The following is a 26,774-nucleotide window of genomic DNA, read 5'->3' as shown; positions in this document are numbered from 1 at the left end:
AGTACAAAACACACAAATCTCACCCACAGTTCAACGTGTAGTAGTCCAGGGCCTGCGGCAGTGCGCTCCGAGCGGCTATCTCCCTTCAGTCCAACGAGGGGAATCGGGGGTGCTGAAGCAACCGGTGAAAGCCATTGCACTGCATGCCGCCCTCTGTTCCTCAGTCTTGTTCCTCGAGGTCCCCATTACTGTTCCGCTCCGCCGTGTGTGGACTCGGACTCCCCCGGGTGTCTTTCATCCAAACCTTCAAGGATTTTTGCAGTTCTTTGGGATCCGTGAAGAAATGCGAGTGCCCCTGCCTGTTGATGCGTAGTCTCGCGGGGTAGAGCATGGCGTAGTCCAGGCCCAGGTCTCTGAGTTGCTGTTTGTATGGAACAAATCTCCGTCTCTCCTCCTGGACCTTCGAAGTGAAGTCAGGGTATAGCGATACGTCCATTCCTTCGTACTGTAGTTTGCCCTTTTCACGGGCCGCTCTGAGGGCAGCGTCTCTATCCCTGTAATTTAACAATTTCGCTATAATCGGCCTCGGGTTGGCGCCCGGGGGAGGCCTCGGGCCGAGGGTGCGATGGGCGCGTTCCACTATAAACATTGGCGAGAAGGTGTCGTCCCCTAGCAACGTCTTCAGGAGTTTTTCAATAAACAGTTCCATTTTGCCCGTTTGGGTCGACTCGGCCACACCCGTGACGCGGATGTTGGAGCGCCGGGAACGCGCCTCCAAGTCCTCCGACTTCTCCTGGATGACCTGAAGTAATCTACCAAATTGTTTACGGTCAGAGTCCCACTCGGTCTGCGCCTCCTCCGCCTCAGTGAGTCGGCGCTCTGCCATGTCCAGCCTCTCCGCGTGCTTGTCCACTCTTTCTGTCATCCGGTCCATCCGATATGCCAGCGCATCAATCTTGCTTCCAATGGCCGACATACCCTCCTGCAGCCCCTTCTCCATAGTGGTAAGCATCTCTTTTATCTCGGCGCACAGTGAGGGACTCTGGTCACTAGCCGCGTTCGGAGACTGGGCTGCCGGTTGTTCTGGTTCCTTCCGCCTACGCTGCTCGAATGTCAGCTTCGTTTGCGTCCGGTCTCCCTTGACCATCGTGAAGTTTTTGGGGAGGCAGTGGCCCTCTCTGACGGGGGCCTCACTGTGTGCCAGAGCTCCGTGCGTGCACCCTCGATGGCAGTGAGTGGCTGCAGTGGTGCTGTAGGCAGGGCTGCGTAAGGAGTGCGGCCTGCTGGGGCCCGGTGCTGCCACTGACGCTCGTGGATGTCCTCAGGAATGGCCGGTAGGTCGCCCTCCAGTACCTCCAGTATGGCCCAGGGCAGCAGCAGAAGTCCGTTCTCGCGGGGGGAGTCCCCAGCTCTCTGGAGGCTGCTCGCTCCCTCAACAAGCCCAGCTCAATTCAGGTGTGGGGATGGAAGTCCGTCTGGGGCCCAGGCCAATCCTATCTCTGGGGTGCACTGTGGTCACCACGTGGTCCGCAACCGGCCCTGCAGGCGCACCGGTGCCTCCCTCGTCGCTCCCACCGGCTCACGGGTGTGAGTCAGCACCTCCGGTGCGTGGTTCCAGGGCGTGGGGCTTTCGGTGGGCCAGCCTCCGGTGAGCGTCGTCCGACCCCCAGCCGTCCGCTCGCCTCTGCCGCACGTCGGGTGACGTCGCTCGGCCTCGCCAGTTAGGAAAGGCCGGGGATTCGGGCCTGGTCCGGCGTCAGTAGGGTAGTCTGGCAAAGTAGGGCTTCCCTAGCCCGAATTCCGCCCAAATTGCAGCCGGAGGTCCGTTAGGGATAGTGGGGACGACGCCCGCTGAATATTGGTGTGTGGCACTGCTTTTAGAGGATCTATGCCGGATAGGTGTCGGCGCTGGCTCGGAGCTCCGCTCTTACGCGTCCGCCATTGACGCCGGCTAGCTCCGCCCCCCCTGCCCCCGTAATTTACCTAGTATTAAGGAGTGTGTTTCTGTGTGAGAGATCTGTAACATAGAACTTTGAATCAGACCAACCTTTCCCGTTAACATCCATCTGTCGAATACAGCGTTCTTTAACAAATGAAATACAACGTGGTTCTTGTGCAGGATAATGCTTTGCCCTTCATGTAGTATATGCAGTATCTTTAACAATCGTGTAATTCAATTACATTGCTAAGTCTAATTTTTACGTCTGGCCCAGAAAAACCTAAATGTGTCACACTAGCCTTGTATAATTAAAAATAAATAAGCATTGCTGTGAAAAAGTGGGTCAATATTTGGGGAGAATGGTAGTCCCCCTCAAGTAATATTATTACTATCCTTGTTCGGTCTAGTAAAGGTTTCTTTAATTGAAACCTGAGCTCGTATATTGGTAGTTATGGCGCCGAGCAGACAGGCTTAACTTATTAAAAGATGTAAAGCATTTAAAAGTACCAAAACATTTAAAAAGTCAAAAACACAACACAATAAAATCTCACTCCAATTTGTAAGAATAGGGAATAATACAATAAACAAAATCACACCAAAGCAACAAAAATCCCATTAGGGGAATTAGAGATATGAATTAAAATTTTTAAAGTGAATTTTAAAATAAATAGTGCCAAAAGCTTTAAGCGCCAACTGCGGACCTAGGCACAATTGAAGGCTGACCACAATGAAGTGTGGGTCAGATACAGAAACCAGGTATGACCTGGATGTTTGGACTCAGTTTCTTAAATAGAAGTCAAAAATCCTCAGAGTGGCACGCTGTGGCCAAGTAGCGCTCCATGAGGCCGGATAGCCTTTTAACGAGGTGCTGGTGAAGCTGTTGTCTTTTGCTCGAAAGCTCAGCGTGGGAGAAAGGAAAACTTCATGAAGAAGAAAGGTTACTCACTGGCTGAATTCTTTTGACGCCTCTGCCCGGTGAAGATTTCTACTTTCAAAACTGACAGCCTAATTACAAGTTTGGTGGTCCATGGACTACCAAACCTGTGCTGGCGGTCCCTGGACCACCAGATTAGTGGTCCACCTGCTGCATTACAAATGCAGCAGTGGGACCGCCACAGAACCGCAGCAACTGCCCGGCATCGTGGATCCTACAGCGGTGGCGCGACAGTCAGTGACCACTAATTTGCTAGTGGTGCAGCTTCAGCACCATCAAGCATATTAGGAGTTTCCTCACGCCACAGGTTTCATTTTCATGGCGGTGAGGCTGCCGTGAAACCTGTCGCAGTGAGGAAACAAAGGGAGGCCCCTGTTGCCTCAGGACTATGGGATGCTGTGCCCCTTTTGTGCAGCCACCCCCTTTCCTGCACGGCATAGACTTTACAGTCCAAGTCGTGCCAGAACAGACTTTGGTGATCCCATAGTGGTGCCTGCTCCAAGACCGCAAAACTCCTAATCAGGCCCCTTGTCACTTTTTTAAAACTTGGATTCCTCCAGGAAAACAAGGCTGCAAGCTGAATAGGGCTCCACGATGCCGAATACCCTCTCAGCGTCATCCCACTGAAATGGATTTGCGGCGTAGAAAGCTTAGAATAGGAGCAACCTGAATCTTTGGCCCAGTGACAACACACCTTCATTGGATTGACTTGCCAGGTGTGTCCCGGTCCCCCAAGAGATATTTGGAGCCAAAAAGTTTCTAAGTACCAGGTTTTTTTCAGGATTTTAGAGGTCTTCAGGAACAACACTTGGGAGTCAAGACACACACCAGCAGAAGCCATCAGCAGGATCCAGGTCAGGTTCAGATGGAACTAATCTGCTGGGCTCTTCAATATAAAAGTGGCTTCTTGAAACTTTTAGAGGTGCTGTAGCCTCACAGGAGGTCATCCAACTGTCTTTTGAAATCCATTTCTTTTGTCCTGGGTCCAACTGGGTGCAGGTCCATCCTTTCACGTCTACTCACAGGTGTCAACAGCAGGTGCAGTCCTTCTGATGTCTTCCAATGGAAGCCACATGATGGCCTGACTCTAGCTTGTGAATGGGGGAGACTCCTGGCCTGTCCCTGACGAATAGAAAAAAGGCCCCAGGTGTAACCCTACCCACATTTGCAGCAGTTCATGTTTGCTTTTCAGTAAATAATCCCACACTGCTCCTCCCAACCTATATCCAACATGGCAGAACTCTTCTCTCTCTCTGTGCAGAGCCATTGTACCCACCCAGAGGTGTGGTAATGATATTGAGCAGTCCTTCCACCTCCTTGGTCACTCTAAACCAGCTCTTCCCACTGGGATTAGTGTCTCTGAGTAGATGAACAAAGGAAGGCGCTGGCCCAGGTGTTAGCTACCTCTACTTGTGACAGAGGAGGGCTCTTGAAGTTAGTCAAGTTCCTGATCCCAAGTACGTTTTCCTGAATAGCTCACAAATTCGATTTTATCATTGAAATAACTGATGAAAAGAGACTTCAATTAGATTTCTAGCTGTTTCTTAACCAAAATTAACATTATCCATTGTAATAATGTAACCCAGTGCTTTCCTATGGAGCAGCCAGCCAAACTACAGTGAAAATAGCTTTGAGGGTCTTTTTGCTGTTAGGACATGTGTAACATTACATTTCTGTCAGTCCTACTATAAAGTAAAATGCACCTTGCCTTTCGGTCTGATAAGGCCTATATATGGGGTGACTCATAATTATTTAAAAGGAAGATGTTGACCTTTTTAAAAGGGTTTAAATTGACCGGTAGAATTGCAAATTAAAAAACTCATAGGCAGGCTACAGTAGCAGGAGCGGAGCCATGTTTCACATTGTCAGTAGAGTGGTGGCACAATAAGTGCTGCGGTCCACTATTGACATTTAACTAGTATGCAGGCCATGGATACACTTTTATTTCAACATGTTTTAGGGGGTTAGACTACATGCACCTAGGCCTGGTTGACTGAGTACCAGTGCACACAGTCAGAAAACCCTCAGCATCAGTCCACAAAAAATGGAGATGATCATGCATAAAGATACATTTTCCTACAATTAGCAAAGCCAATATGTCTCAGTTTGACTTTCTGTCTCTTGGATATGTCAGTGCTTATTTTTTTGTCATGCTTTTGTGAAACATTTTTATTAGGGAAGCTGCCAGGCCCCTGCCTATATACAAAAAAACCTTGGCTAAAAGCAAAAATATTTTTGGGGTCTCAAAATACACATTTTACATTATATTAAATGGCAGCTAAGGGAGCTACTTTGTGTCAGTGTGTGTATCATTCTTGTGAAAGGACATAATGCGTCAGCCTCAGTGAAGTTAGCCAATGACTGAAATGGTCTGACCCATTGCTGTTAATTGTAGTGGGTGGAAGAAAAATGTGAATGACACAACAACAAATCAATAAACGAAGAGGATTGTCTGAAAACCCCAATAATAAAAATATTATGCATATAATTACAGTAAAATCCTATTACAAGGGAAACATTGCAATCCAATTTTAAGATTATGGGCCATTTGTAAAATGCATAATTTGAATAGGGCAGACTTGAAAAGAATACATTAAAAAACAAACTCATTGCTGTGAATGACCTTTTCTGCATCTTTATATCTTTCTTAATATTACGTAATGCTCTTGGATATACGCCATCTTATGGCACACCATAAATAAATGGGTGCAATCTTGATACCTAAGCATCATTCACCCGCCTCTGAAAATCCAAGTAGACGAATGTGACCTCTGGACATTGTGTGTATTTGGCCTCACCCTAACTGCTTCACTTAGACATTCCTTTGCTACCAACAACACGACTTCTACAGTGGGCTTCACCCTACAGCAATATTTCTGATATCTGTTCCTGGGTCAGAGAGAGAAATATCACTCACAGGTCTCTCTGTTTGAAATGCTTTTAGTCCTTTGTTACTCACAAAGCCATTGCCCTTCTCCTGGCTGAGTTGGCAGTGCCTAATACCTTTAGATGTTTCTCAGTAGGCCTTTAATGCCACAACAGCTACTGTATTGATCCCTAGGAATCAAACAATTTTTGTCATTAAGTGAGTACATTCAGTAAACAAGGTGATTATGATTATCATTCAACTTAGTGTAACTTCTCAATAAGCTAATTAATCCAGACTTAATACAATTCGTGTTAAAATAGAATGCAAATTAATGAATGTTGGCCAACATTGAATATATGAATCACATGAAAAAACATACATTATGTATAGAAGGTGGAGCCTAAAATCACTCTGCTCCACTGTCTAACAGCAAAGCTGGCTAAAATCAGAAATTTTGCATTTATTTGGTTATCAACAGTGTGCTTTCTTTTCAAGATGTGTTTCTGTAAAATTAAATGAGGTTATGTGCTATGTGTAGCAAGCAGTGGTGTGGAGTGCCACAGAAGTAAAAATAATTTATCAACAATATGTTTGGTAGTACTGCTTGTCAGCAGGGCATTTTAGGGTATGTTAACAGTACTTATTTTGGAATGGGGTATGGTGACAGTGCAAGCATTGTACACCATTGTTTCCAATGAAAGTAACATGTTAAATAGCAATATTTCTGTCATTCTCTTGACAACAAATATAGCTTTTACTCCATTTACTTCACTGCCCACAGGTTTTGCACTGTGCAATCCTGCTTCTGGGGTAGTTGACATTACATCACAAACTCTTTGAAGATTCTTCGCTGAATGACATCATATGAAAAGGCATCCTTTGGTCATTGACATCTATGTATTGGCGTTGTGCTTCATTTGACTGGTGAAATTGGAGATAGGGAACCATAAAAGGCCTGTAATACATGTTGAGCTGCTGCATAACCTAAAACAGGACTAATGTGCTGCAGAATCCATGGCTAAACCATACAAAAAGTGATGGCTTTGCGGCATGCTTGACTTGATCTCAGCCACTGGTAAGTACTCAGAACCACATCCCAACCCATCGTTATTTTGCATACCATGACACCTCAAAAAGTGGCGCATGGGACTCACATCTGGGCATACACGTCCCTCTAATGGTGACACACTAAAGTATACAAAAAGTGATGGGCTGAATGCTTGAATTATTCTCAGTCACTGGTAATTACTCAGATCGCATCCCAAACCACAGTGAAAACTCTTCTACAGCGCATGCAGTTCGTGCTCAATAACAGGTAGAGCCCGGATTGAAATGTTGTTCTTCAGTAAATAAACAGCCTAGGCAGGTACAAGGTTTTTAAGAACCAAGATATTTCTTGCTTCTTATAAATCGAATCACTGTGGTCTCTGTTTTGTTGACCCTGATGGCTTGGGACTGCCGCTGAACAGATTGTAATTTGGTATTGTAAAGTAATTTCGATTTGTTTCGGCTACATAGGAGGTTTCTCAGCTGAAGACAGGGAGAAAAACAGAGGCTGATGGAAATAATTTGCAGTTGGAGACTTTTGCAAATAATATGAAAGGCTATATATTATACTTTGCCCCTCTTAGACCTGAACACATTTTGCATGTGTAGGCCGTCAACATAGCCCTTTGTAAGAGTGATTGAATATGAGCTCATATTGAGTGTTGCTGTGCATTCATCTTTTCACATAGCAACATTATAGATGAAATCACTTTTTTACTGCAAAATGCATACATTTATATAGAAGTTCAATGTTAAAGAAAGTGCAACTTGAATTTCCAGTGAGTGATTCTTGTCACAGTCTGTCACTGTTGGACTTGGCCTTTTCTGCAGGGTCATCCTCAAACTTTTTGCCTTCGCCCTCCTGAGTTCTGAACACATTTTTGCTGGTTTTCAGGACTGTGAGGATTTTTATCTCTGGTAACCAGTGCTAAAATGCTTATGCTCTCTCCTTAACACACTGTAGAATTGACTTATACTTAATTGGCACATTTAATTTACCAGTAAGTCCCTAGTAAGGTGGCACTACCTGTACCCAGGTCCTGTAAATTAAATGGTTCTAGTGGACCTGCAGCACTGAGTGTGCTATCCGAATATGTGATGTTACAACGTGATCAAAATGATCACGATACGTAACATCGCTGTTTTTACAACACAAGTCGTTACGACTTGCGCTGGAGGGCTCCGGACTTAGGAATAGTATGATTTACTATTCCAACACCAGTCAGAGCGCCATCCAGCGCAAGTCGTTGTAACGACTGGTGTTGTAATACCCGCGATGTAAAGCAATGGCCGTGTGGTAATGGATGTTTCCCGTGCTATCCCTTAAAGAAGCACTTTAACCCCTTAACAGCTAGGACTTTTTTCTCAATAGTTAATTTACAAAAGCTATATACCGTTACATCTGTTAGACCCTTCTGATTGCGGGCATATATAAGGTTTGTAGGTTCTCCAAGAACCCAAGGTACCCAGAGCTAGCAACTGAGCTGCACGGCACAATGGGTTTTCATTGTGTATCGAGTAAAAAATAATTCTTATCGTGAAATATGTAGAGTGAAAAATAATTTTCAAGGAAACCTATGTATTTCTGAAATGGGCACAAGAAGAAGAGTTTAGGAGCAATGGTTGTTTGTACATCTCTAAATTTGTGACTACCTATGCTAGCACACGATTTAGAGGGTATTTTTCAAAATGTCTTCTTTTGTACACACTGGCTTACATTTGGAAGGCACAAATGCAGTGAAATCGGTAATAACAAATGCTCTAATATTCTATGCTCCCACATATTTTCTGATTAAAATGGTACCTCACTTGTGTGGGTAGGTCTAGTGCCTGTGGGAGAAAAGGGCCCAAAACACAGCATTGACACATGACATTTTTCCACAGAAAACTGGCCCTTTTTGTGCAAGATGGAAAGCTGTGATTTTTGGGCCCTAGCTCAGCCGGCATCTATGGAAACCTAGCCAACGTGCACATTTTCGAAAACTAGACACCTGGGAGCATCCAGGGTAGGGTGACTTGCATGGCTTTCACCAAATGTTTTTATTTTTACCCAATCCTTTGTAAACCTCAAACTTTTACTAAAAACACACCTTCTCACATTTCTGTGACGGAAATTTCTGGAATCTGTGAGGATGCACAAACCTCCTTCCACCCAACATTCTCCAAAGTCTCACAATAAAAATGGCACCCACTTGTGTGGGTAGGCCTTGTGCCCACAATAGGAACCATCCGAAAACGCAACCTGGATACATCACATTTTTCCACTCAAAATCGACCAATTTTATTCATAGCGGGTAGCTGTGGATTTTGTGCCCTAGCTCATCCCGCACCAGGGTTCCTTACATTTCTATTATGAAAACTTACGCAATTCACAGAAACCCCCAAAGTCCTTACCCCCCAGCATTACCCCACTTGTGCTGATAAAAACACTGCGCAGCATGTATGGCTGGGACCAGTGCCCGCAATATGAACAGATAAAACCCAGGTTAATGGGAACCCATCGGTTCATTTTATTTTCACTTTAATGTTATGACCCGATCATCATTCTACTAAGAGAATAAAAAAGACTTGCTGTTCGGAAAGCTTCTGCTTAGAAGCCTGGGTTTAAAATTGAATAAAGAAATTCCTCTGGTGCTGTGCACCAGAGGGGCCTTTCTAATGTCTCCACAGTGTCGGCCAGTTGCAGACAGACACACTGGGGAGGTAGTACACGTGTTGCCCATTAGCCGACACCCACACTTAGGGGTTAACCATGTCCAGGCCTGCCATTGCAGCCTGTGTGGAGTTTTAAACTGACATTTTGTCCTGTCAAAATAAACCCTTTGCAACCTCAAACCTTCCTTTTTAAAACATATGAGTCCCACCATCCCAACCCCCCCGGACAGCCCAGAAGGCAGGTACATTCTATTTAAAAAGTCGGATATATACATTTTAGGTTTTGCCTGTCCAGGTAGTGAAAAAGTCTTACATTCATGTTTCACTACTGCAAGGCCTACCTCTCTATCTTTCCCATAGAATAGTATTGGAGTTACCTTAATACCTTTAATAAGCTGTAATTTCCAAATGGGAGCAGGTAGCCAATTCATGTTCGGTGTCTTTGGAACTGTAATGGAAAATCCTAACTTATGTTGAAGTCAGATTCTAAATTGCAATCTTGAAAAGTCTACCCTGCCAATTGTTACCACCCCAGTCCTCCTGGAGTCTTGGAAGTGGGTCGAAGGTGCTCCACCAGCCTTTGTGGATCCAGGGGAACTGACACACTCCTCTGCTGCAAGGCACAACCCCAAGCATTACTGATCCATCACCAATGCTGGGTGAATTGGACTCATTGTAAAGACCTGCATCAAAGCACATTGGAACCAAACCTGCATGATCCATGTTTGGTGCAGGCCATTACATCACTCAAAAACGGCAGCCTTAATGACAACGACGGAATCCGTAACGCAGCGCCTCGTAACCGGCGCATCGCCACAACTGCACGACGAATGCCCAATGCCAGAGTTTGCATTGCAAGCCTTAATTGAAGCGATGCTTTACAACAACGCAGCACCTCGTACTCCAGCCTCGCGGCATCGCAGAACCAATACATCAGCTGTGTGACACATCTTCGACGAAGATCCTCGCAAAGCTCCGCAAACCAGGATTTAAAGTACCCCGTTCAGTGGGACTAACTGGGTCCCCGTAGCTGGCCCATGCACAGTCGCGATCAGTCTGAACTTGTAAATTTATCCCATTCTGGAGCGAACAGATAGCCACAGTTGATGCATTGTGCTTTTTGATGCAATTTTCACTTAACCATTTAAAATTGCATATATCTGGTTCTACTGGTTGGATCTTTGTTGTTTTGGTCTTGTTTTATTTATAAAAGAAATCTTGATTGCTTTGTGATTTCTGCTTGATGAGGGCTCAGACCCAATCCACCAACAGCCCAATTTCTTACAGTCACAAAATCTTTTTTTGCAAATACAGAAGATGCTATTTGATGACTTCAACATAAAATAGTAGCAGCTGATTTATATCAAAGATTTAATTCATTATACTTCAAACCAAACTTTGTATCCCTTGTGAAATGTGGATTGTTTGTAATTTCTTAATGTTCACTGGCCTAGTAATTTGATCATTTCCATAAAGTGTACATTTCTGATTTAGTTTTTCTTCCTATAAATAGATGTGGGAAGAAGCCATCGCTTTAGGCAAACAACTTGCGGAACAGTATGAAAATGAAATGTTTGACTATGAACAGCTCAGTGCATTGCTGGTAAGTTTCTTTGAATGTGGCTGAAATGTGAATTGCAATACACAAGTGTACATTTTCCTTCACTATTCTGCATTTTGCCTTGTCAGTTGACTAATGAGCAGTGAGTTTTTTAGGACTTGCTGGAGGTAATCATTGAGGGGAAGGTCTTTCCTGGAAGCCAGGATGAGGACCCATCCCTGCACTCCTGTCTGCTAATGATACCTACGATTGAATATTGCATCCGTAGGTCTCCTGAGGTTACTAGATGCACTGTGTGAACTTTGCCAATTGAATGAGACCCAGCTGCATGAATGTAAGTCAGACACAAAATCTTTTGGGGCAAGACCAATATTGCATTGCTCTTGATTTGATGGTCCCAAATCGGCGAAAGTGAAATCTTAAAATTGGCTCAATATAGTCGTTGATAAAGGAGTCTGTTGGCGGTTTATGAGGAAAGGTTAAAAAAAAGAAGACTATGGAATCTATTAATTGAATTAAGTGTTTTAATGCATTATATGGGGACACAAATCTATTGTACTACTAGTACTTTAGGAAAACAGCGCCCTTTCCCCCTTTATGCTGATGTGCTAGCTAGCACTGAGGTTTTCTTCTGCCATCCCATGAACAAAGAGTGTATTTTTGCAGAAGCTGCTGCAATAAGACTGGAGTTTGGAATAGTTTTGCCAGGACCACAACAGTCAAAGGATTGTTAGATGCTTTTTTTAAATCTTGTTTGTTTTTGTTTATTATCAAAACGTATAAATAATAATACTATTTGCAATTCATTCTAAGATACCTGTAAATAAAAATATATTGCAGAATTTATTTACATTATGTACACATTTCATGGACTTTAAAACATTAACGGTGTTTTTCATATAAGATATCAGTTTAATTCTTCACTTTACATTTTTAGAACTCTTTAACTCAAGAACAATTGACTAAAACGTTATCCTCTGAGTCATAGCAGTTGCCGTTCTGCACATAGTGGTACTATGAAGTTTTTGTCATTCAACTAAAATATGAAATACTGTTTTTCTACCTATATTACTTAGACAGTATCTTCCAACCTGATGCACTAAGCCAGGGCAAAATCACATGAAAAAAGAAAAAAATAGGAAAAATACATACTTATCATCTTGAGTCCTGGGTTATTGTATTGCATTATGCATCAGCCCCTATTAAAATGACATTGCTTAATATTTGTAAATGGTATTTATTACATATGAATTCAAATCTTCTTTGTACCTGCTAAAGTAGTATGGACTTTTACGTCTCACTTCACCTGCAATTTAGCTTTAGCCTCTTGAGTTTCAGCAAGTATGGCTACTTTTATGTCAGTGATCACCAGCACATGGTGGTCTGCATCTCTTTGATATGTAAAACATCAACAACAAAGAGAACAAAGTCCCATAAAGGGAATTTTGTATCTACTTATAATTTAACCTGTTCATCCCCGTGCTCTTTGTTTCATAGAATTGAGACAGTTATTGTATTTGCTTCCTAAAAGCTATTAAATTGGGTAAAAATGCATTGATTTCCTGACCGTTTCAAATGTTAAGGCTGAAGTCAAAAAAGGAGGGATTGACTGAGAAAGGGATGCTTTATTAACTAAAAGATTATGGACTGTGCGGTTTACTATACAGGTTTTGGTGACCAGCATTACTACCTGCCTGAAACTCATTATCCAGTTGACCAGCATCAATCTTCTTATTCAAGGCTGGCATGACCTCAAGTCTAGACAGAAAGGTTTCCTGTATAGTACTGTGTATAAGTAATCATCTGTACAGATTGTTTGCCAAAGATGTGAAATCAATGAGTCATATTTATATTTCAGAGTTAAGAGAAAACAGTGTTGCTTAACAAATATTTGTTAAATGTTTCAATGAATGTAAGCAGGTTATTAGCCATAGCAAATATGTCACCATGGAATTTCACCAATCTCACCCAGTTGTTGATGTCATCATATAGCTTTTACCCAAAAAAAGTTATATTTAATCATTAACCATGCAGAGAAATAAATCAATTAACTCAGCGCTTGACAATACTTTCACAATATGAGGATTGACCATGCGGGTGGCTTATAGATAAATAATATATCACTATCTCATGTAACTCAAATGAATTCATCTTGATTTTTGAAATGCATTGTTAACATCTATGATAGCAATTTAATTTTGTTGGTGTTTGAAAGCTTTATGCATCATACATAAAGATTTCACAATATTTCAAAAGCCACAGATTTATAACTTGGTCACACCTGGATATCTATCAGCAACACATATCCTAAATTATTTGTATTTGTTTTGAATATCATTGTTAATTAATGACCATATTTCCCCAAAATCAGGTGTTATGCTTTTTCTCAGAGACTTTGCAAATAATCATTCTAGACAACTTCTTTTGTGTGTCTTAATGGCATTGTTATAGTTATTCCTATGCACTGATGTTTCTATCTCAGACCACAGTGTCTATCATTCAAAGCAGATGTACGCTGACATAATTATATTTTGGTTCCTTAGAGAATAGAGTATTTGAGATTACCCATGGAAAGTTGTGATTATTTTTATTTATGAAATTACAAAATGTGTTACTGCTCTCTGACAGTTAGTGACTGCAATTCATAAACTATTTGTACATGGCGAAAGTAGTAGAATGGTTCATCTTTCTTCTGTTTCCTTCAAATTACTGACATATGACCTAGCCTAGCCATTTTGGCGCTTATGCTTTCTAAAATTGCACCTAATAGTATCCTCAAAGTCGTCTTAGAAAATAAAGAATATGTCTCAGCACTGATATTTCTCGACCTTCAGTCAGAGGAACTGTGTGAGTAAAGATGTATATGGGTGCTGTCCTACACCAGATAAGGCTAAGTTAGTTTAGCCGAACGATAAGAAATGGCTTCTTAGTGTTGTCCTTGGTATGGTGGTGTTAGTTCTCCAAATTACTTAGGATTTCAAACGTGACACAAACGCACTAAGACCCAAATTATATCACATAAATAGTTAGCACTCAACATTTGCCTGCCCTGGTGGACAACTACCTTTTTTAATACTAATCACTGAAAACTCAAGACTGCCACGTGTTAACAGTGAATGAGAAGCACAAATAGCCTGTTACTAACAGTAGAAAATGTGAAAAGCATGCTTATGTTTAAAAGCAGTTAATTGTTTAAATGACTTAGTTTGGAGTTTGCAAGCAAAATCATTAGGGAAATTGCCACTCTTTGCATCCTTTTCATCTCACCTTCTAGTTCAGAAAATTAGATAGGATTTTAATAAAGTTCCCCTAAAAATGCTTTCATTTGTCTGCACTTTGTCCCAATCACAATCCCTTCGTATTAACGTGATGCATTTTATTCTCTTTTTATAACCTTTTAAATTAACCAATTTAAGCCTTCTCTATTAAAACCTAGCTTCATTTAATTTTCCCTTCATGCATGAATGCTTTGTTGCCCATTATAATAAATAATACATGTTGATAACTGTGCCAGAATATATGCATGTTTTTGTAGGTTTGTAGGGCTCTCTATTGTACAGCACAATCTTGCTGCATAGCGACATTACATGTCAAATATTTAAAACTTTATGTATATAGAGTTTAAGTGAGATGCTCAGGAGTTATGACTAGAAGCCAGATTCCAAGTTGGCAGCTTAGTCGCTAAACCACATATTCTATAATGCTGTATAAAACATCGAGAAAATATGAGTCAACATTACATTTTGTGGGGCAAAAACAAAAGTTTGATGGGATATAACGTAGCAGGGTAAACTGTGAACATGATGAAACTTGAATTAACTAAATGAGTGTTTCTTCTTTTTTCAGAAAAAACAAGCACAGTTTTATGAAAGTATTGTGAAAGTTATCAGACCTAAACCAGACTACTTTGCTGTTGGCTATTTTGGTCAAGGATTTCCTACTTTTCTCAGGGTATGTATTTTAAGTATTTGAATATTGCGGAAATGTTTGTAGAGTGTGTTTTAATTGGAGTTATCAAAAGTAAAGCACTGAAATGCTGAATGTTACGAAACAATGCTAATCATTAAATAAAAACGTTGTGGAATGAATATATCTTAGGCAAGTGGATTGTAGAATTCGGATGAATTTGAATTTCCCCTTTTCAACTTCCATAGGATTCTTTGCTCTCCTCTAAAGAATAAACAGCTAAATGGAATTACACCAAATCTAGAACTTTACTCAAGAAAATACCATTTATTTGTTTTGTGTGAATATGTATAGTAGTGTTTGCAAAGTTAGCATTACAGAAACATGTTTAAGGTTGACGTGAAAGGGGTAAAAAGTTAGAGATCTCTGGAACTTTAATTTGTGCTTGGCTCTGCACACCATGGGTCAACACATCATTCAAAAATTGATCAGTTCTGGTTGAGAGAGTTTTATTTTTCTCCTGTCATTGCACTGTGGGTCTACAAACACAAAGCAGGGTCCTAAGGAAGTAGATATAGCTTTCTCTGACCCCTTGGCTGAAGTGGTGGTGGGGGGGACAGTAGACCCCCTTATTTTAAAATAAATAAAGTAAATTTTGAAATGGGGGTAATCCATAAACGGTTGCCCTGTGAAAACTGCCTAAGTGTCTAGAAGACCCCAGCATCCGCTCCTGGTCCCATGTTGGACACTAATCAGGTTTGCCAATCCTAGATCACTGTCTGAAACGCCACACAGATTTGGGGGACCTTGCTGGAAATCCCGCAGTGTTTGGGGAGTTGTTACTGGGCCCACTAATTGGTGTGAGTTCACCAACAAGGGTCCAAAAATATAAAAAAAATAGATCATCCTACTCTTGGCTTTCAGAAGGCGATGCACAGAAAAGGTTGGACAGAAAGTTGGGCACTGGGCCTGCCTGAAAGCTAGGCCCTGTGGAAAATGTACCCAACGCATGGCTGAAGGGGATTGGCCGCACACAGCGGATTAGGCCTACAGCCAAGTCCCCTATGTGTTCCGCAGGTGTTGGGAACAGAATCTGTGCTTAACTGTTGGCTTTAGTACATGATAAAAAACACATCACTGCAAATATTGTCAAAGAGTAGTTATGTTTAGTTGTAGTTATACTACCTTGAATTATGTTGAAAAACCCTCAGAAATTCACTTATAAAGTTACAGTTCTAGATCTGAATTAAAACCGAAAAACCTCTGAAATTCACAAGTTATGGTTAGCCCCATAATCCATAACTCATACAACACTCATGCAAACCATAAGGCACACAACAAACGCAATGCTTATAGTCTCACAATATGTATACCAGTAAGTTACTACATCTAAAAGCATAGAATAATTAAATGTTCAAACCACCAATGCACTACCCTATTTCTCAGCCTATACTTCGCTCAATATATCTTCTAGCCCAACCTTCTGACTCATCTCAAACTTCTTCTACTACTCCTTCCAATGCACTACCCTTTCTCTCATCCTATACATCTATCAATATATCCTCTACATCCACTCTCTCATTTATCCCAAACCCCATACCACTACTATGATTGCCAAAATAACCCTTTCTAGACTCTCTCCTACTCTACCCCTCCTTGCATCATCTGATACCTCTTTTACTATACCGATCCCCTAAAACAAACCTTTCTAAACTCTTTCCTCTGAGTCCTCCCCTCCAAAACTTCTTTTTACTTATCCAAAAGCCTCCTCCTATTGCTAAGACTAAATAAATAAAAAAATATTTCACTCTTTTATCCCTCCACTATCCTTTTCAATCGAAATTAACAGACTAACATGTTCACTTCTCAAATTCCATATTAAACTATACTAATATACCTAATATACTACCCAAATAACTGAATAACACATCCACTACTCAAATTACTTCATATTTTGTACTATACTAATTTTCAACAGTAATTCTTTATGGGTTCCGGAGTGGCGTGCCAGCGATTCAACACCCATCATGGGTAACAAGTGCTATATGAATGCAAATCTTTCTTCCCCTGTTATCCCTCCGCTATCCTTCTCACTCCAAGTAACTGACTAATATCCACCACTGAAATTACTTCATATTTCACCATATTAATTCATCACTAATCCTTTGTAGGCTTCCTGAATAGCGTGCGTCAACAAGCGCTATATAAATACAAACCTTTGTCCTCCTCTATCCTTCTGCTATCATTCCAAATCCAAATAACTGACTAACCTATCCACCACTTAAAATGTACTTGCATGTTTCACTATACTAATTCTACACTAATCCTCCAAGGGTCCCAGAGTAGCGTGCTACTCGCCGAAAAAGCGCTTTGACGCCTCATCAGGGGTAGTAAGCGCTATATAAATACAATTACAATACAATACAATACAAGGTAATGTGATATTTAATATCATTTATAACATTCTTTGTGACGTTTGTAATCTTTCCCATCTAGGATGAAGTCATGAGCACTGCATTTTGTGTGGAAGTGGTTTGCATCGTTGTTGTGTGAGTTATTGATTGTAAACCTAATCATAGTTATGGTTAAGTTTTATTTCCAAAGGAAATAGCTGTTTTTCAGATTTTCTATAACTATATGGGTGCTAAGCAAATGTGCATGAAACGTGGGCATCGCTAAATGTGCCCACCTAAATTTTGTAATTTCTTGTAAATCAATCAAAGGATGTAAAAATTATTTGAGGTGAATTAAATGTAGCATTTTTCAACTTACCATGCCTGCAGTAAATCTCTGGTGGAGTATTGCTGCACCCTTATCAGTTTGATATTTAGGAACAGGAAATACACTAAGGAAACAGTCTTTTTTACTGTTTGCCCTGTATTTTCCCCAGATTTAGGGCCCTTTTCATCGGGCAAATTCCACCAGAATTTTCTAATAAAAAAAATGTGGGAGTGTGCTGTTCCAGCAAAGAGGTAAATCCAATTCTGCCAGTAACCTTCTTTACTAGCTGAATCGGGGGTTCTCGATTCTCAGTATGAGTACCTAACATCAAGGTTTTTGTTGGATTATTAAATCACTTTTGGTGTAGCATATTAGGAAATAGTCTAAAACTTCCATCATCGGTTGAACGTCCACAATGCTTGTAAACTTCATGTGGCTTTTACAGTTTTGCAAATTGCCAGTGTTTGTTTCTTGCTGCTTCCAAATTGTGTTAGGATGGAAGGGACTGCTTTGTACCATCAACAAAACGAGCAAAGCATTTAATCCTCAGAACTTTGAAACTGTGCAACAAAACATTGAAGCTTTCCTTTGTGTCTGCTATGCTTACTGTAATGTGCAGTCATTGCCATACATGTATCATTATGTTCAGTCTGCTCTATTTTGTTCACTAATGCAATAATAGTGGGAACCATTTTAGGAGATATTATTCACATCAAAACGCTGTAGTATGCGAAAGTCAAGCCTTTGCGAGTTTCTCATGACAACATTATAGTTACGGTTAGCTTGTTTGTGACTCTGGTTGGCTAACAAATTAACGTTTAAAGAACAAATATGTTTGTTGTGGTTATTTTCCCCTGCAAATTCTACTCCTATCCTAGACTGTGGAATTTTATACATAACCTTGACAACATATGTTACGGTCTGCCCAATGGTACACCAGTGTCTCCAGCACCACCCTATGTATTGCCTGACTTTTCAATATGCCTAACCCGAATGTATTCCTTTAAAATTGGGGAATCCCATTTTTGCACTGGTGGAGTTTCATCCAGCTCTGTTGATGGAAACGCTTGATCTTGTGGTCCATCCACCAAAGGTCTATAAGGTCACTAGGGTAATCACTGTGCACCATTTGAAGCAGGGTGGCGTGACTGATTTTCCCTGCCAGGGTCCACCAAACGAGGCATAATGGAACTGGGTGAAGGAAAGAAGAAATGACCCAATGGTCAGGGAGAAATCTCTCTGTACATTCTGGCCACTAATTATCTGGTTTTATTAAAAAAAACTTCCCCTTTGCAGGCAAAGCGATCCCCACCAGGCAGGTGGAAGAGTTTCCTCTAAATTAGTGGAGGCCAGAGCTGCAGCTGACATTGCTGGCTTGTTGTCCGCCTGCCAAATACCAAATGAACTCCTTAGTCTGTACAATGCAGTTGCTGCTTATGTAATATGTATACGGATAAGTTTCCATTTCCAGTACTGCTGTATGTTCCAGGTTGGTGTAGTCCTTGGTAAACACCAATCCAGGTTCCTAGTGGGTTTTCACTTCAGTCAAAGGTTCCTCTTTATCTCAAGCTGCTGGCATTGGGAGAAGCCCACTTAACTCTTCAGTCTTTAGTTGATACCTCAAGAGTTAACTGCCACTGATGAGCAGTACACTGCATTGAATGATTTGTGTAAGCTGTAATGATAATGTGCCTGGTGAGCAACAGGACCTGGAGTATTGTTGCTTCTTCATAAAAGTTAAATAAAAATTCCCTTCCTGACATCCTCCCCAGACATCTCCTGTAACTATACTACGGGAGCTATCACCTATCTGGTGACAATTTATCCCAAAGGAAAGCACCACAATTTAATTTTTCTGTGATTTTTTACCCTAATACCAAGTGGGGCTGTGTGCAACCTCCCACACCACAGCAGCTAGTAGATCCTTCTAGCAACAGTTACATGAACATTGCTAGTACTTGTTCTCACTGGAGGTGGATTTTACCTTCTGTGTGTGAATTCTACTCTTCCTCTTATTCCAGGGTATTTATTGCGTTTCGTCAGTAGTAATTTCTGTTATTTGTGTTATGATCGATATGATGGTCTCTTCTCCCTCAAACTTTCTTTATCATTCCAAGTTTTAATTGATTCTTAGACTGACTTTCCAGTCTCATGTGAAGTTGAGATTTGTTTTTAAAACTAGCTTCCCCAATACTTATAACTTCTTGTTGTGGCTATGAATGCAGGCAGGGCACATGTTAACAAAGAAAGCTCAGACGGCCGGAAAAATATGGGGCTCTTTGGACGATTCCTGTGTCACTTGCCTACGAAGCCGTTCTGTGCTGAAATGTCAATATTTATTCAGCTGTTTGGATTTTTACGCTACATTGTAACATAATTTACAGGAAAACTGATGGCCTCTTCTATTTTCATATAACGGACTGCAGAAGGTCCTTGTCTCATTTCATACTGTTCCACTAATTGCAATTGTTAATACAAACATATTCCATCCAAATACTTGTGTTCTGTTCTGCAGCACTCTTGGTTGATGGTGATTGAATGATCCATGATTAATATTTTTATTATTTTTTTAAAACACGTACTTGGTGTCCCTTTCTTTAGCTTGCAAATTTTCTTTATACTTAGCAGCATTTTCATGTTATCCATTCGTCATTTGTCCTCAATTTATTCCCTTTTAAGGCTTAAGCCAATATTAGTGTTTCAAAGCAACACGTGAATTGAAATTCCATCCTTCCTTCCTCCACCTCACTCCTCCGTGGCCATTTTCAAAATTGTTGCTCGTAATTCCTCACCACCACTTTAACACCGTAAGGCTTTTGACTTACCTCTTTTTACAGGAGAGTTGGCCCTGTGTACATCCTGTAATGCTAGAGGAAAATTTGCGGCTCCTGTTCATTTTGAAAGAGCTTGCCTGTGTTATTTTCTAAGTAGTTTGTTGGGCATTGTGTGCTTTTCTGTGGCCTCCTGTCTTTGTCGTCCACAAGGGAAGGGGATCTTTCTCCAATGAGAAATCAGCGTGATTGCTACTCTGTGTGGCAGTGTATCTGCTTCATAGTGTGAGATACAGTCCTGGTTAGCACAGTTGTGCTGCCTGCCATTGTCTGTACATTCTCCATTCTCTGCACAGCTCTTCTAGCTGTCCTATTGTTGTCCACTGAGCAAGTCTAAGGGTCTTACATAGACCTGGGACAGCCTTGCGCATAGTAGCTGCATATCTATCAACCTTTTATGACAGCTTGGCGTGTAACGCTCCCAGTTTCAACTGGAGGCTCCTGATTTTTTAAACCTTGAATAGCATTATTTCATCAGTTAGCCAAGCATTTGACTCTTTATTTACAATGAACACTGGGTGATATATTTAACAAAATAATATTGTCTTTATATGTGGAATCTCTCGTGTCGAGCTCTTTTATCCACAGTAAATCTATTTTTCTGAGTGCTGGAGTGATAGCTCAGTCAGTCGAACATTCATCAGTCAGGTTCGTTTGAATCCAATGTTTATCCTTTCTTCCTCCTATAGGCTGGCAAAATAAGTGAACACTAACTTCTATTGCTTACAGCGCTGTGTAAAAAAGCGAATTATATGCTGTTTGCTTAGATCACTTCGGTTCTATATCTGACCTTTAACCAGAGTCTGTAGAAGGTGAGCAAGCGCGAGACGCCCCAGGGTGGCTGTCACTCGCCGAAGGTGGGCAGGTTGAGATGTAAAATAGCTGTCCCGTTAGCTAGACAGCCAGTAGGTTGATGCATCTGGAACATCCATACCTCCTCAAATTCTGCAGAACTTTTTAATTCAAGTGCAGTTGGTGTCACTTGTGGACCTGCAGCCAATAAATGCATGTGAAGATCTGGCTTAGGTGGTTTGTGATTTTATTAAATTTACTACATTGAAGTCTTCTATGTAACCTACTGTGACAAATCATTTAAAATGACCACTAATGACAGTATACATAAATCATTTTGTTTAAGAAATGTTCTTAACGGATGAAATTAGAGCTGTGTCTAGTCGCAATAGAGATCTGACAAACCCACAGCATATTGGATAAGCGCTTTAAATTCGTATTTGTGTGAAACATGTGACTTTTTTTAAGTTGCACTCTTCCTCTTGCAACAATTGGCATAAGTGCAGCCAGCGCATTGCACCTGGGCCCAGGGGCCTGAGGTGCCATCTGCACGGGGGCGGCTCCTCCACTAAGGCGGAGGAACGTAACCCCACTTCTCTCAGAGCAGGAAAAATAAAATAATAACTTCGTTATTATTTTATTTTTTGTAGTTTTGGGGCTGGTTTAGGGCAAGGCGGGGCTGGAGGCACAGGGTGGGAGGAGTGGTTTACATACTCAAAGTATGCATAACCATTTGGCCAGCCGTCTTGGGCCGGCTTAACAGTAATGCGCATGTCAAGGCATGTTCTCCACCAGGCTGTAATGCACTGCCTGGTGAGGAACGTGCCCAGCCTCCCATTTCCCTCCTGAGCGCCGAATACTGGCACTCAGACCAATCACAACGCTGTAAGGCTTAGGAGAGGGAGCCTGCTTGCTTCCTGGTTCTCGCCCTTGAGGGACGACAGAGGGAGTCGCGAAGTGGTAAATGTTTTTTTTTAATTGTATTTTTTATCCCCCACCACCTCCCCAAGCCTCTCCACTGTGGTTCTTTACCAGCTGCTACTGCATATGCACCCCAATTATGGCTACATGTCAGCAGGGGATGATGGCGCGTTTTCTTTGCCTGCATTAGGGCCCCTGGCATCCGTGCTATGCTGCTGCTGGCAGCATTTTGACCCTGGTGCATGCATCTCTGTGAAGATTAATCATGCTAGGATTGCAAGAGCAGCAGCAATCTGCCTTGAATTTACAACAAGAGTTTGCATGCTCTGGGCGCTGAGCCAGCCATGACATTTACATTCAGGGTTTGTTCTCAAAGTACAGCATACAATTTTCCAGTTGAGGCACTGAGCTATCTGTATATTAAAAAGTGTATAATGCAAAGTAAGAAGCGAAAGAGTTTTCCAGCATTATTAATATTGTGCTGTTTTTTTCCCTTCACAACTGAATAATTTCTTGTTACTGGAGCAAGCTCTATATTTTCTTTCATGAGTCATTTGTCAAGGGTCAGTTTGTGGTATGCATTAGCAAGTGAAGCTGACAAATCCTATTGCCTGTTTAATTCTTTAGTGACATCAAGATTTGTGTCAAAATGTTTTTCATAATTTAAAAGGTACCTACCCTGTAAGGATTATTATAATTATGTCAACCTTTCTAAATATTGTGTACGGAAATGTGTGATGTCATCATGTTTTTAATCCACGTTTCCAATAAGCATATTACATTCGTATTAGTGGAAAATGCCCTCTGTGCGCCTACAGTTTCATTTTTTTATGTTTTGTCCTTCAATAATGGGCTCAGCCTCGTATACACATTTCTGGAAAATATATTTTTAATCATCTGATTCCATATCATATTGTGTCTATCTTTTCACCTAATTTGTAATATTTAATTTGAAGTAAAGCGTTTGACAAAAATGTCCCACATCCGCCGTAATCGCTTTTTCTTCATTGAAGTCTGATTTCATTTTATTTTAAGTAAATATTATATGTTGTTGAAGTGAACTTCAGAAAGCCATATGGCAGCATGCAAACGAAACGGAACTCCTCCTATCCAGCAAATCCCACAAAAAACAGCCAGCTCCCACCAAAGAAACACATAAAAACAATTTGGCTAATACAAAGAGCAGTCAGTCACACACAACATGCAAAGTAGTAATTAAACCACAAATGGCATCAAGACCACAGATGGCAGCACATTGAAGCAAACCAAGCCACAATGACTTTTATAGGAGAAAAATACACCAGGGCAATGAATTTTCTAGTTTAAACAATAAAAACGTATTTTTCATGTTTATTCTTTGTTGATTATGTGTTTGTTTTACAAGATGAAACATGAACCTACAGTAAAATCTAGCAGGCGTGCTCTCTCGAATGAAACTCAAGTCATCGCGAAAGTTCACCAGAGTCGCATGTAATGAGTTTTTAGTGACACTACTAACTCAATGGCCATTTGCAAAGTCGCCGTTGAGCGTTCCTCATTAGCAGAGATTTTGCATTTGTTGACAGCAGATGTCCCTAACTTCAGCCTCGGCTTGCTTGTGAATTCCTGGAATGAAGAAAGCAGTACACAGTCTAGAAGGTGATGACAGGTTAGCTATTTATAATTTGAAAATGGAAGTATTGATCTTAGCTTGACACAGAAGAACTGTAAGCACCTCTCCGTTTACTGAATTGTAAAGTCTGCCAGGATAAGCCACCAATCCAAAAACCTTGTTTTATTGTTTCACTCATCACTACCAAGACATCAGAGATTATTTATTCAAGCGTGATCTCAAAATATCTGTGTTATTCATTGGAACTGTAACATGCAGTTATAGCCATTGGGGCCTTTACATAAAACATTGATTTGACCTCAAAAGATAAAAACCTAATTTCATTTACTATATACGTTTTAGTATTTATAAGAATAAGATTTTTGTATTCTTGATCCAGTTTAAGAGAATTAATGAGATACTCATGATTCCCACAGGTGGATATATTATCTCCTCCACAACTTCTTAACCACATGCGCGCTGCGTTGATTCTCCTTCTATGCTGACTTTTTAAAAAACCCATTGTTCATGACGAGCTGGGCTCGTCATCAGTGTTTGAGGAGGCTACACCATGACGAGCCCAGCTCGTCATCAGCCTCGAAGGGGTTAAGGACTCTGCAGAAGTCAAATGCTAGCCTACAATAGAATGGGACATAAACAATAGCTGGGAGATTAGGGATACAATGGGTCATAATTCCTACCTAGATATTTTCCCAGTGAATAGTTCTGCCACCAGCTAGCTCTTTTTCCAGAAGGTTACGTTGCAGCCTCTACCAACTCTACTATGGTAGATATTGAGATGGTGCCATCAGACGTAGCTGGAGTCGGTAGAGTTGAAGTACAGTATAGAGCTCCTTAGAAAAATGTGCCATCCTTCATGTTTCATTTAAACTTGCAAGCTTTTCTGGGAGAATTCTGGTGTCCTCTGGAAGTTACCCTGAGAGGAAGCTCAGGAACCACATTGCACAATTATGAAAGTGAGTCTAGAGAATGTGGGATATTTTGAATCCGGGCTACCTGAAAATGGCATTCTACTTCTTATTTTAAAAACCCATGATTAGCCCACTAGCGCTCAAATGTCTTCACGAAGAGGGTTGATTTACGTAAGGCAACAATACTTGACTGAGAAAGGGATACAAAGACAATTCTGTTTACCTACTTTTATCTGAATATGTGTCCTCTAGGAGCTATTTCCTGAAACTGGTGGTGCCTGTGATCCAGCGGGTTACCAGCAACCGGTAATTCAACATCACATACTCACCTGGGCCAATAAAATTCATTCACATCACACTGGTAATATCCGCAGGGGTCATGTTTTTGTAATTCTCTAGATTAGTTATTTCTTGTTCCTAACTAATCTTTCACTGATCAAAAAGTTCTTTCCTCTAGTCAATGGACCATTAGTTGAACTAGTTGATGGTGAAATGACATAAGATCTCAATATACTTACACATGGGAAATGATCACAGAGTCGGGATGTATTTTGAACTTTTATCTCAGATTAATTCATGTGAACTACTTTCACAGTACAGAAGAGGCTCCGTCTCTCACAGGAAGGAAAATTCAAACAATCAATCAAATGCATTCATTTATACTTTACAATGACACTGCATTAACTAGAGAGGATAGAGAGAAAAGCACATAAGCGCATACACAGATATATTTATAATTACCAAGAATGGTGTGAGAACCAACTCCTCCTCGAGATTCTTCCGCGATCTTCTAAATTAAATTGCTTAAGATAATTGGTTCAGCAATTCGATTCTTCTCAGTATCTCCGTCTGGGACTGCTCTGTGTTCTTGGACAGCATCCCGGTGTCTCGACTAACTAACTAATGCTACCTCAATTACACCTTCTGTATGCTTGTACCACCCATTAATGTTTCAAATTTATGAAACGTCTAACTCTGATTGGACCGCCAAGGGGAGGTGTTCATCACACCATGCTTATTTCCCATTATTTTCTTTCAGCTCTTTGTTTAAAATCCCACCCTTAAGTTTTATTCATCAGTTTTTATTCCCACCAGAATTCACAATGTAATTGTCACATATTAGAGGGAGAAAAACAGTAGTTCTCATGCATTTCATTGGACTGTCTTTCTGGTTCCCTTGAAAGTAGTCACTTGCAGCCTTGGCCGAAATTCAAGTTAGCATCACGTCTTTCAGTTTGAGTTCACTGCGCATGTGCGGTAGAACGAGAGGGACCAGACTGTGGTTCAGGACTCCAGCCCCTAACAAGCACTATCGAAAAAATCAAAAGACAAATGTTAAAATCAAAAATAAATGGTTTCACTGTTACAACCTATCTCTACTCTAATCCCATTTACTTATTATTCCTGCATTAGCATTAGTATAATAACTGGGTTTAGTTTTTCAGCAAGCAGGAGGCAAGCATGTGAGTTTCAAGCAGCCATTTTATCAACTACTGCGCAAGTGCAGAAAGTTTCCCTCCAAGCATAGATACTCCATACTAGGTAGATGCAGTAGACGCATGCGCAGTGAAGAATTCCGGTTAGCGGCCGTTTTAGCATCACTCTTGAGTTACTGGTTAGTAAGACACATAGGCAAGCTTCAATCTCATACTTAAATGTTGTGTAAATGCATGTTATTTCCACAATACAGGTTTTAATCCGGGATAGCGGTAACTGGAGAAAATTCCATTCAAGCAAGTCTCTTTTTCACGAGTCCATGCTCCATCACCTGTTTCATGCCATGGTACACTGGAACAATTTATCAACTCTGAAAGGGAGAAGTGACTTCTCATTAGAGGAATCTGCTTCTGGATAGCCGGAGGTCAAAAAGACTTGATAATGCCCAGGATCAGATATGGCAGTTAACGGCTGGGCTACTGGAGAGCTCATGCCAGTTAAACTACAACCAAAAACTTCAAGAGAACTGTGACAAGGGCAAAAAGAATTGGTTTAAAAAACTTTTCAAGAGATCATATTTTTTAACGGAATATTTGCCTCAACCGTGGGTTGGCTCCATTCCCTACTGGATAGTGCAACTTACCTTATTAATGCTTGATAAAGCAGAAATATGTTCAAGTGCTCATTCCCACCTATAT

At 41.1% G+C, this 26,774-nt stretch overlaps 1 protein-coding gene across 1 annotated transcript in view; it reads left to right on the top strand.

Annotated features, from left to right (window-relative positions):
- DOCK1 (dedicator of cytokinesis 1) overlaps window positions 1–26,774 on the top strand; it is a 1,358,032-nt gene that overhangs the window by 1,132,623 nt on the left and 198,635 nt on the right. Inside the window, exons 39-40 of the mRNA XM_086922569.1 lie at window positions 10,898–10,987; window positions 14,792–14,896. Of these exons, the coding sequence (XP_086778695.1) occupies window positions 10,898–10,987; window positions 14,792–14,896 (195 nt within the window). The remainder of the gene's footprint in view (window positions 1–10,897; window positions 10,988–14,791; window positions 14,897–26,774) is intronic.

This window comes from Lissotriton vulgaris, chromosome 5 (genome assembly GCF_964263255.1).
Source record: "Lissotriton vulgaris chromosome 5, aLisVul1.2, whole genome shotgun sequence".
Lineage (NCBI taxonomy): Eukaryota > Metazoa > Chordata > Amphibia > Caudata > Salamandridae > Lissotriton > Lissotriton vulgaris.
This window is presented reverse-complemented; position numbering and strand designations above follow the sequence as displayed.